The sequence below is a fragment of the Mastigoproctus giganteus genome, chromosome 11 (assembly GCF_048544385.1).
Source record: "Mastigoproctus giganteus isolate SK-2022 chromosome 11, ASM4854438v1, whole genome shotgun sequence".
Classification (NCBI taxonomy): Eukaryota; Metazoa; Arthropoda; class Arachnida; order Uropygi; family Thelyphonidae; genus Mastigoproctus; species Mastigoproctus giganteus.
In genome coordinates, this window is record NC_143585.1 from 3,063,432 (window position 1) to 3,076,633 (window position 13,202).

General features: G+C 36.7%; 1 protein-coding gene across 2 annotated transcripts in view; it reads right to left on the bottom strand.

The window, feature by feature from the left end:
- Mcm3 (minichromosome maintenance 3) overlaps window positions 1-13,202 on the bottom strand; it is a 180,250-nt gene that overhangs the window by 137,305 nt on the left and 29,743 nt on the right. For both annotated transcript variants that reach the window (XM_090385070.1, XM_090385069.1), the window contains exons 5-6: window positions 5,575-5,705; window positions 257-495 (exon numbers count right to left, since the gene is read on the bottom strand). In XM_090385070.1, the coding sequence (XP_090241196.1) occupies window positions 257-495; window positions 5,575-5,705 (370 nt within the window). The remainder of the gene's footprint in view (window positions 1-256; window positions 496-5,574; window positions 5,706-13,202) is intronic.

Here is a 13,202-nt window from a genome sequence, read left to right on the forward strand (position 1 = left end):
TTTCTATTCTATAGAATACCTAGGAATTTATATATATTACCTACGAAATCTGCAAAAAAAAGTTATTTCATACTTTACCAGATATTCTATATAATGCTTGGATTCCACACCTTACCAGTTACATATACAAATTTGTATATTGTATTACCCCTCCCACACACACAATACAAGAAAAGCTTGTTTTACTGGAACCAAACCATTCAGTCATACATTCAGTACAATTATTTTTATCAATTTTAAATTACATACCACATACCTGAATGTTCCAGCAGTATAACCACCTTGTTTACTAGGTAAACAACGATATGTACCTACAACCTGAACTCTGTCTCCAGGTTTGCAACAGTCTACCAAATCACTGTCTGCTATAATGTCAACACTCCTGGGAAGTTGTCCTGCAGGGGCTTTTTCTGGCATTTCTTGAATAGAAAACGTCTGATGATCTTTGTACGTACATAATCCAAATTCCGTTTCTAACAAGTTTCCATCTTCATCCTAAAGAAAATAAACTTCTCACTCAAAGGTCGAAGAGGTCTAGCAACTACATAACCCATAAGAAAATCAAAAAGTAAAACTCAAGGTATACTTCAGATATAATTGTACCTTCATTGGTAAGCTACAGGCATTTATTCAAGTAACCTTACATGAATTTATAAATCACCAATACTCCCAAGCCATTTCATAAGCTCCTGAAATGTGTGTGTGTGTGTGTGTGTGTGTGTGTGTGTGTGAGAGAGAGAGAGAGAGAGAGAGAGAGAGAGAGAGAGAGAGAGAGAGAGAGAGAGAGAGAGAGACAGACATCACATACTTGTTCATTTAAAGAAATTGTACACATAAGAAAAAGTTCTCAAAACTAAACATGTTCAACTTTTGTTTTGTAAGTGTTCCATAAATATATTGTGAGATGAAAAGTTTTCCATGACTAAAAAGTTTGAGAAATGCTGAACTACATAATCCATGAAAAAAGGAACAAAGTCATTCTGCAAAGCACTGAAATAAACTTCAAAAGGTTTCAGTGGCATCACCGAAACCTTTTTAAGTATTGGTATCTGTGGATTTGTTCTCACAACAAATCCACAGATACCAATACTGGAGATTGCACACACAAACACACTGAGAATGCAATGAGTTATCAAAAATACAAAGAGTTCTCTAAAGTCCATTAACAAGCTTTTTGTTTGTTCACATAATTATCTAAATAAAGGCATCAAAATACTGCACTGCATTTCAAACTGTAGCTCTCACTGGCAAGATTCTCATGTCAGGAATCTCATTGCAAAGGATTAAACAAGTGTTCATCATTGAGGATGCAAGACTAAAATGCATTGCATTTGCAAATCTTGTGTTAAACTGACATGTACTATAAGGTACAAATTTCACTAGAAACTTTGAGGATGGTTAAATATCAATCACTTCGGATCAGATTACAAATACAAGCAATTGAATCATTGGTTTTTAATGATAAGTACAGTGAGAGCGAAGAATGTTTTCAACAGCCAAATAGCCCATCTTATGAACCCTAAAAAGTCTTTGAATGACACCCAGCATCTTCTCTAAGAGTTATTTTTAACATTTTTTGGGTGTCTGGTGGTGCACTTTTCATTATTTGATACAAATTCACTGCTCAGTAAAATCACATATTAAAATGTGACAAAACACATAAAACGTCTTCGATTCAAATGCTTCCTTTCAGACTGACTGCAAAGAAACAAGTGAGTTAAGAATTACTATAACCAGAAGTCAAATGATGGGACTGAGTCAAATGATTTGCTCAAATCCAAATAAACAATGTCGAAATTATTCCCTAAGCCCAGCACTTGAGTGACCCTGTCAAAACAGGTATCCAGATTAGTTAAACATGATCTTCCCTTTACAAAACAATGCTGAATATCTTCAGAATTACATTTCTATCTAAATGATCCTGAATTCCACCCTTGATCATTGTCTCCATGATTTTCCCTCTACTGAAGTTAGACTAACTGGCCACAATTTCCCACTTAACTCTTAGAACTTTGCTAATGCCATATTTTAACAATTGTTCCAATCAGCTCAGTTTCAGAATGTGGTTTTGCATTTTGACAACTCCTATCCAATTCTCTTACACAGATTTTCAATGACAAAACACATGGTGATGCTTTACTTATGACATGACTGCAGTTATGCTTATGTTCATAAGTCAGTCAGTCAGTCAGTCAGTCAGTCTCTCTCTCTCTCTCTCTCTCTCTCTCTCTCTCTCTCTCTCTCTCTCTCTCTCCATTGTCTTTAATTCAACTATTCCTAGTAGATTATTTCCCATATGTAAAATTTCATATATTTTGGAGCATTCAAACATAGTTCATCACAGTTGCCACTTTTCTAATCATTCTAAACACCTATCAAAGTCATCCTAAATGAACACAGCTAAACAATGATTTATAGTTCTAGGCACAAAAGAGTACTGTTACCAGAAAAGACTTGAGTTGTAAATTACACTGAGTGGAAATTAGGCATCTCGAAGGAGTCATGAATGAAGTGTTTAAGGCTTTAAATAGGTTGGGTTGGGTTAATTGTTTTAAATAGGTTAATTGGGTAAATTAAATACAGGTGGCTTCTTTACTCTTTATCATATGATACAAATAAGGATGATAAATTTAAACAGAACATGGATGGTTGTAGAATAGATATGTGGAAATTTGCTTTTCAGCCTAACACAAGCCTCAAACACTGGAGTAAGTTGCCCCCTAATGGGGCAACTTACTCCAGTGTTTGAGGCAAAGAATCTAAGTTCAAAGCAGAACTAAATGGTTTGAACAATTTTTCATTCTCACAAGACACCTTGTGAGAATGAAAATAATATGAATATTCTGTTTTATTTTGTTTTTATTATTAGTGTTCCCTTGATATTCGCAGGGGATGCGTTCCAAGGCTTACTGTGAATAGCGAAAATCTGTGAATAACTAATATCTCCTCCCTAGTTACTCCCCTTTCAGAAAAACCATTTTCTTTTTAAAGTAAATGTACACCCAGCTGTCAGTGTTCACTAGAAGTTCAGTAGCTCATTTTTTCACACCTTTTTTTAAGGGATATTTTCCTTCTTGTAAATGCTAATAAAATAAAAATAAGAGAAATCGTTAAATGATTTATTATTAAATTTGTCAACACATTTAAATCAAAACTAAAGAAAAATAAATTTTAATTTTTCCACGTATATGAACACACATATCTTATTAGTTAACATAAAGAAAAAATATTTATCCTTTTATGAAAAAACAGCATTATAGGGAGCTGCTGCTTTTTTTTTTTTGTTTCATTTCTTTTTCCAACATGGTGTATGCCATAAATGCCTGTTCCAATTCTCAAGCAATTTTTGTACTCCTGTCCATTGAAGGATCTAATTCACAGATTTTGTGCTTTAAATAGATCTGCAAAAGACTAGTATCCATTGGTTCACATTCATTTCCTCTTCTTCTACATCAGTTGAACTTTGTATAAGCTCATCAAGATCCTCTTGTGTTAACTCATAATTAGGCTCTTGTAAGAGTTCTTCTACCTCCCCAAGTACCAGGTCAGACAATCCCTCCCCTGCATTGTTTGTTTGTTTGTTTGTTATTTGGTTTTTAGGAGCATTAGCAACTAAGGCCATATTGCTCCGGGATATGCGGTGGTCATTCCTTGACCTTTCCGCATACTCCGTATTTGGTGGTGACGGGCTCGAACCCCGGTCTAATCAAGAAGCATGTGCTACCTCCCCTGCATTACAAGTGCAATTTCAATGTAACAATTTCTTGTATTTCTTGGTCAGCAGAAGGGATTTTCGTGGAATTTTACACAGCTTCCACCCATAACTTTTTCCAGCGTGCATTGACCGAGTCCTGTTTTAATTCCTCCAGTGCTTCTTTAACTGTGACAATGCAGTCTGCAATATTGATTTTTTCCAGCTCTGCATAACTCCAACATTTGAGTTTTTTTCCACTGCATTGAAAATTTGATGAAAACGAAAAGACAATTTTGTGTAATGAGCTTTGAACATTCAAATTATACCTTGATCTAACAGTTGAATGAAAGAAGTCGTGTTAAGGGGCAGAAAGATAACTTCTATATTTTTATTTAGATGTTTCAATTGCTCTGGACGTCCTGGTGCATTGTCCAGGATAAGCATAACTTTGAACGAAAGATTTTTCAGCTGCAGGCACTTCTCTACTATTGGTTTAAGTATTAAAGCAATACATAAACCAAATCAGGCAGAATTCTCATGTTACCTATGCTTTTTTGTTACTTTGCCAGTAGACAGGGAGTTCATTTTTTTTTTTTTTTTTTTTTTTTTTTACCTTTAAAGCTCTTGAATTTCAGGAATGGTAAAGCATAGTGGGTTTGATCATATCGCCTGCTGCATTTGCACAAAATAAAAGTGTCACCCTATCTTAACTTGCTTTAAATCCTGGCATCCATATTTCCTCTTGGGTAAAATAGGACCTGTTAGGCATTCTCTTCCAGTAAAGCCCACTCATCTGCATTAAAGACTTGTACTATCACATACCCCTTCTCCTCAGTTACTATTTTTTTTGCAAAATTCTTCAGAGAAAACTGCTGCTGCTTCTTAGTCAACAGAAGCTGCATTGCCAACCACCTTTACATTTCTTAAAAAAAAAATCTTTTAAATCCTTCAAACCAACCTTTACTGGCAGTGAAGGTTTTTGTAGAACTTTCAGAAGACGATCCTTCTCCACCTTGTTCTTAGTGATAATGGTCATAAAGAGATTTTGCTTTTTCTCTTAAAATTGTCGAATTGATTGACAATCCCTTTTTTATATTGTTTTCCATCCACACACTCAGCGCTCTTTCCATTTTACTTAATGCTTTTTCGCATACACGAGAAACAATCTTCGCACTCTTTGGCACACTAGCCACAAAACAACTGTGGATTTCTTTCTCCTTTTTATAAATATACCGCACTATACACTTGTTAATGCAGTATATCTTTCCTGCGGCCGCCAAAGATTTCAGATCTTTAATCTTATCTAAAAGTTCCACTTTCTCTGCCAGTGTGAGAACTTTTATTTTTCTCTTGGTGTTTCACAAAAATTGTCACGTTTAGGTCCCATTTTTAGTAGATAAGGGTAAAAAATGAAGTGCTCACAGAAGACAACATGCAAACGTCACAGTAGCAATCTCACAACCACTCACAACTGACAAAAAAATTCAACTAGACCAGTGTGCGCCAGTGCCTTACCGACGATGACATGCACACATATACAGCTGCGTGCGTGAGTGTGTGCGCACACAGGAAACAGACTAGACGCATGACTCATGCAAGCCAGATCCCGAGAAATTCAGGATCTGGATTTCTCGGGATCTGGAATTTTAATTATTCGTGGGGCTTCCACGAATAATTCAAACTGCGAAGTGAGAGACCACGAAAAGCAAGGGATCACTGTATATTTTTTTTTGGTTGATGAAAAAATAGTCCACTTCCTTGCATCATTTGGCTGCCCTACCAATATTAAATTATACACATATCTTCACATACTAAATAATCACTAAATAGAAATTAAATCGAAACCGAACTTTCACAAATCAAATTACAGTTGAACATACCTTGGTTGGGTACACAGAACTAGAGGGATATGCATCATAAGATGTCAGATCTGTGTACCGCCTTTCCATAGTCTTCTTTGTAGCAGGACAATAATGAACACTTCGAACAACTTTTGGTCGGACCAAAGAACCTAAAAATAGAAAAACTCATATGTTAGTTACTAATATTTATTCTTCTAAATGTTAATTTGCAAGAATTAACTGATATAAAATTACTGTTATTGATATAAATTACTATTACGCTCTTGTAATAGTACAAGAGCATAATAGTAATTAATTAATAGTACAAGGGCGTAATAGTAATAGTAAAAAAAAAAAAAAAACAAGATTTTCATTAAAAATTGAAACAAAATAAAAAATTTTAAAATTCAATAAAACAAAAAAAATTTGAAACAAAACAAACACACTAAAAAATTAAACCATTAAACTAAAATGTAACATTCAGAGGTTTCTTATTGTTACTTTTTTTAAAAATTTAATTACCAGAAACATTACAAACCTAATAAAAGCAAAGCAGAATATTTTAAAAAAGGGATATGAAGGATTACATGACCTCATGTAAATGCAGAATGGTTGTATTCACCATCGTGTGCAGAAGCAGAGAATGTTTACTCAGACTAAATTTACTGCTTCTAAGTGAAAAAAAAAAAAATCATCAGAGATCACGTTTTTGACAGATGGACAATGTAAAAATTTAGTGTAAGTGTTTAAAAAATCAGTTAACTGAGATTTTTTTTTTTTTTTTTTTTTTTTTTGTAGTTGTTGGCGCATCGGCTTCTGTGGCCATAATGCACCTCCCAAGGTTTTTGCAGTACTTTGATCCAAGCCCGAGACGGGATTCAAACCCGCGACCTTTGGGTTGCCAGGCAGGCACTTTACCCACCCGGCTAGCCCGGTCGGCAACTGAGATTTAAACTATTTAATGGCCAGGCTTCACTTATTTACAATTTATAAGAGGATGCAAATCTATCAACAATATAAGCCTGGAATGACCCAACCGAATGACATAACTACTTAAGTTCCCATATACAAGAAGTGTAAAAAAAATAATGGAAACATCTGATTTGAAAGTAGCCGAGTGGTCAGGTGCAGAAGAACACGTGGTTTGAATGATGGGGGTACAAGCCCGTGACTACTAAATACAGTGCTGTTTCTTGTATTCTCTCTATCTTGTGAACTCCTCTGACCATTTGTTCGTCACTGGGGTATAAACAGAAAATTTATTTATTAGTTTTTGTAATAGTTGTATGAACATGCAATGATGATTTTTTTTTTTTTTTTTTTTTTGTTTATTTCTTGCAAGTAGTAGTATTGTGAAGCAAAAATGATAAACACTGAAGTGTATTTTAGAGGTGATATTAAAAAGTACATGAAGAAAATTACCAAGCTGTCTGAATTTCAAAGAGGTCAAATTGTTGGTGCACATTTAGCAGAACCATTGGTAACTAAAAGTGCTGATTTGTTCAATATATCCACAGCAACTCTATTGAAAGATGTCTGCATTCACCAAGTATGGAAAACAAAATATGATAGGATAAATGGTGTCAAAAAATTGAAGCTGACTAAAAGAACACTGAAGAGGATTGTAGTCCAAAAAAACATAAAACTACTGCCTCAAAAAAATAACTGCAGAACTTAATGCGAGTCTTTTCTAGAAATTTCTAAAAAAACAGTCTGATGCAAACTTCATAAAGCTGAAACTTATGGCAGAGCTGCTATTGTCAAGCCACTTATTACTGAAGCTAATGCTAGAAAGAGGAACAATGATGTAAGGAGCATAAAAACTGGACAACACCTGATGATTGGAAAAGTTATATTCTCAGATAAATCATCATTCACACTTTTTCCAACATCAGAGTTTGTTTGGCAAATGCCAAAGGAAGTGCATCATAATGACTGTCTAGCACCAACTGTCAAACATGGAGGATGATCAACAATATCTTGGTATACTTTAGGTCTGATTATCACTCCCAATAGGCGAATTACTGATACTGATTACCTCAATATTAGCATTAGTAGCGACAAATGTAGCAAGAAAGCAAGCTTCTACAGCATCAGCCAAAAAAGAAACAAAAACAGTGTGGAAAAAAAAAAAGACACTTCCCATTTCACCTATTCATTCACTCCAATAGTTTCTTCAGTTCTTGCTTGAATTAATTTAAGCTAGAGGGGTAGTGAGGGAGGGGGAGTTGCCCCCAGGTGCCAGGAAGACAATTTGCCCCCAGGCAACGAAGACCCTAGTTACCTTACTGATTTAAGCTATCAACTTCCACAACAGATGAAAGTTTATTCTGGCAATCAATCACCTGCTGGCTAAAGGCAAATTTATACACATCTATTCTACAAATATCCTTCCTAAATTTGAATCTGAGCCCCCTGTGTGCAGTCTGAGCAAGAGGAAGAATCCTATCTGCACTGAGCTTGCCCAATCCATTCAGAGCCTTAAACACCTCAATCAGATCACCTCAAAAGTGCCTAGTCTACAGTTGCTGCAATTTGCAGAACTTTAGCCTTTCTTGGTAAGTGCATTCCTTTGTTCCCATCACCAATCTCACTGCCCTTCTCTGCAATCTTTCCAGCAGCTCCACATCCTTCATACAATGATGCCTCCAGACATGTATGCAGTACTTAAGATGTAATCTGACCATTTCCTTATACAGTGAGATAATCACCTCCTTATCCCTGCTAGCAAAATTCCTATATATCATTAACAAAACCCCATGAGCTGTCTTCACAGCCTGTCTGCAATGCTCAGTGAACTTCATTCAGACTGCACAATTACCCCAATTTTCCATTACCCTGAGTGTAGTACCACACAGTTGGTATGTTACTCTATGATTACTGCTACCCACTTTTTCCAACATTTGCTAAAGTTTAACTTCAATTGCCATTTCACAGCCCATCTGACCCTAAATTTTTAGATCCTGTTGCAGTAGCATACCATCATTCCTGTCATTAACCACCATGCCAATCTTTGTATCATCTGCAAACTTGGACATTAATCTTAAATGCCTTCATCAATGTCATTGATAAATATAGAAAACAACAGCAGACACAATGCCAAACCCTGGGGGCTCCACTAATAACATTAGCTGACGAAGAGCAGTGTCCATTGGTTACCACTATGTATCCTCCCACTCAACCAGTCTTTTATTCATAGCAGCAATGCCTTTAATGCCACACTAGCCCTTAATGCCCTTAATGCCACACCAGCTCCAATTTGTACAGCAGTCTTTTATGTAAAACAGTATCAAAAGCTTTCCTGAAATCCAAGTATATGATATCAAAATTATTTTTTGCATCCAGTTCTTTTGTGACCACATCATACACTTGTGTGTAAAATTTAAGGACCAGTCAGGTTTTCACCTGTAGCTTCTCATAGGAGTGGCCTGGATATGGGAAAAGCATACCAAAGGAACCTCGTGAGGTACAGAAATGAAGGAAACAACACCGACACAACAACGGAAACAAAACGGTACAGAGGGACTTTATTCAAAAATGGCAACATAGCACTGGCTGCCATGATACAGATGCATCACTGCCTAAGATGGAATAAAGGGAAGAGGTGGTCCTCAGTAGGAGATATGGCTACCTCTAATGTCGATGCAGGCTTTACACCACCTATCCATACTTAGAACAATGTTGTTGATAAGTTCTTGAGGTAACATTGTCCATTCTAACCCAAGCACGGTACTAAGTACTATAGGTTCTAATACCTCTCGTGTTTGGGGTTCACATAAAAAAAAAAAAAAAATTCCTCTGTCAGCGACATCTTCAGCTGAACATTTTCTGGTGGGTGTGGACATGCCACTAGGTGTTTCCCCAGAGCGTTCCATGTGTTTTATGGGATTTAGATTGGTGGAATGGGCAGGCCAATCCATACGAACAATGTCCTCACTTTCCAAAAAGCATATCAACAGCTCCAGTGTGATGGGGTGTGGCATTATCATCCATAAACATGAACTTGGGGCCAATGGCACCTTGGAACAGATGCACATGGGGAAGGATTACCTGAGTACAGTAGCGTGCACCGGTTACAGTACCACCTTCCAGTATCTGGAGTTGTGTATGTCCATCCAAGATAACGCCTCCCCAGACAAGAACACCTCAACCACCATATCGATCCCTTTCAGTGATGTTTGAGGGGTGATACCATGTGCCAACCTCTCGCCAGATTAGCTGACATACAGAATCGCTGCTGCGACTGAATCTACTCTCATTAGCAAAGCGTACCTTAAGTAAAGATTTTGTGGTTGTAACCTTCAGAAATAGTGTTGGTCCTTAAGTTTTGCACACCAGTGTACTATCCAACCAAATTGATCAGATAAGATTTCCATTTAACAAACCAATGATGTGTCTGAAGTATAGTTTCCATCTTGTCTAGATAATGCTGCAGTATACTTCTTTTACCAGTGGCTCCATTCTTTTCCCTGGACAGAAGTTAAACTAACAAGTCTGTAACTACTCATATTACCCTTTGGTTCATTGTGCAATGGGGACACATTCACACATCTCCAGTGTGCAGAGACCTCCCCTGAATCCAAGGATGGTTTGGTTGGTTGGTTTTTTTTTTTAGGAGCATTAGCAACTAAGGCCATATTGCTCCGGGATATGCGGTGGTCATTCCTTAACCTTTCCGCATCCGCCATATTTGGTGGTCACGGGCTCGAACCCTGGTCTAATCAAGAAGCGTGTGCTATGCACTGCTGCTGCTCCTTCCCACCTGGCTACGGAGGCGCCGAATCCAAGGATGCACTCATAATTATGGCTAAGGGTTTGTTTACTTCCTTTGCTGCCTCCCTTGATATAAATGGATTGATCCCATTTACCCCAATGTCTTTCTTATATTTAACTTCAAAAATTCCTCTTCCACTTTCCTCTTAGTTATTACAAAATCATCTGTTAAAGTTTGATAAATTTCTGGCATCACTTCCCTGAAGAATTCCTCATGTGTGAATGTAGATGCAAAATATTCATTCACCTCTCATTTTTGTCATTTAGCAACCTGAGCAGGATCATAAATGGTTGAACCATCTATATCAAGTAGACCGATCTGATTCATCCCCTTCCCTCTAGTGTTCACATAAATAAAGAAGTCTTTGCTGTTTTTCTTTGCATCCTTGGCCAAAATTTTCTCATTATCTGCTTTTGCTTGTCTAACATCCTTTGTGACTTAATTACCATAGATTTTCTGTGCCGCCTGATAATTTATAAGCATCCCATGAATTTTTCTTCCCTGCCACGAGTGTGATCAGTTTATCTGATGTCCATTTAGGCCAATAACTTTAAGAATATTTCTTAGTTGGTATGAACTGGTAAATTAATTCCTTGAACACTTCCCATTTAGAATTTGCTGATGGTAACATCATCAGTTGGTCCCACTGTATAGAATTTAAAAACTGTCTGAGAGTACTGTAATCACCTTGATAAAAGAAAAAAACTCTTCTCTTTCCCCTTGATGGTAGTTACATCTTTAAGTAAATCCCAGATCAATACACTGTGATCACTGCCTGCTAGTGGTTCTCTTATCTACAGATTTTTAATGCATGCAGAACGACTGCTGATAATCACACCAAGATTATTGCATACTCTCGCTCGCTCGCTCACTCTCTCTCTCTCCCCCCTCCCTCCCTCCATCCCTCCCGTATTGCTCTTTCATTGCAGATAATCATATGAATAATATTGCTCTCTCACTGTTGATAATCACACAAAGAATATTACTCTCTCTTGTTGCTTCTCTAACCCACAAGTTTCAGTCACTATCTAGGAAGTTGAAATCTCCCATTATCAAACATTGATTTACTGGCCTGCTCTATTTCTTGTACAGTTGTTGGTTGTACTCATCAGAGCCATTAAGCTTATAACACACTCCTACTTTCATTTTTGCTTTCCCAATGTCAATGCTTATGTCACACCAAACTGACTCAACATTGCACTGGTCACCCATGTCTACTTGATACACTGCCTTAGATTTTTTGTGCTTCTTAACTAATAGCATAACCACTCCTTCCACTAACCTGTCTGTCCTTTCTGTGTGATTTTGTTTACAATTTTTTTTTATGTTTATACCTGGACCTAAGGACCCTGTCCAGGTATAAACATAAAAAAGGGACCATTCCTGCAGATGCCGTGGTGTTTGCTTTTTTTTTTAGCTGGCATGGTATGGGATGCCAGGCCAGCTAAAAAAAAGCAAACAGCATGTTTGCTGGTCCAGGTCAGTGTGTGGGATCACTTCATCCAGAAAGGTGACCTACAACCATAGAGTTCCCTTTCTTATGTCTGTTCTCTCTCCACCCTAGGAGAATTCTCTACTATCCCCCCCCCATAACTTGGGTGGTTCCTACCCAACCTTTCGCCTGGTGGCTGATATCACCACATCTTTTCAATCGCCTCTTAATAATGTTTCCATATAACTAAGTCAACAATATTTCAGTCCTTCCTACCCATTTGCCTTCTTCTGATTACTGTCTTGTGCACTATGGATTTTATTTTCATAAAAATGAATGAAGAATGTATTCACAATTTAATAATGTTAAAGTATCAAGGGCGAAGACATAGAAAGAGACTATCTGTAAACTACTGGAAGCTTATCAGCAAACTGCTTTCCATTAAGTGCTGACTGATCTGAATCATTATATCAATCAATCACTTAAACTATGGTGTTATAGTCTGTTACACCCATGCACCAATCAGTTTATTGCTTATTACTTGCACACATCACTCAAGCACTCATTCTCATACTTTTATCTGCTATTATGATATAAAACATTAATTTTAGGAAAGAGTGCAGATGTTCTCCATTTACCAAGAACAGAGAGAGGCTGCCAGTAGCAGGAAAGAAGTTTGCCATGGTTTTCTTTGTTGACATTTGTCTGTATTTGCAGGTACAGTCTGTCCCCGACATATGTAAGAGATATATTCTGAGACTTCTTACGTAAGTCAATTTTTACATAACTCGGGAATGATTGATAAAATATTGCTACTATATCCTTAATATGCCAAATTACAAAAAAAAAAAAAAAAAAAAAAAAAACATAATATCCTCAGAAAAATAGTTATATAACATAACAATTAAAAACTTTATCTGGGGACAGCAGTGAAGTAGCTGGATTGGCACATAAGAAAAGAAATCATAAAAGGAAGAAAAAAAATACATGCTATTGTACTGTAAAACTGATATGTATTTCAATATGCCGTGTAGGCTTTATAGGGGCTACTAAGGGAATCAAAACCAAAGTGTAATATTTAAGAAAACTGGTCTAAAACACACAAAGAATCAAAGTCTATACAACTTCAGGTGATGAACTGAAGGTAACTTAAAACAAACCTGAAGCATTAATAAGATACATTAATTGTGTAGGCTGAGTAGAGGTCAGGGAGGTAGTAAGCAATATGAACTATTCGATCTTCATCTGTTTCATATACATTTTTTTTTCTCTTCATAAATTTCACGATAAGAAATCTTGAACTTTTCTTCTTTCTATTTTCAAGAAACATTCAGTGTTTTCATCCATTCCATCAAACACAGAGAGAGACTTTCATGAATTTTACAAAATGCTTCTGTCATTTCTTTTAATTTGAACTGCTTCTTAGGTTGCCCTGATTCCTCAACAGATTCGGCTCCCCCT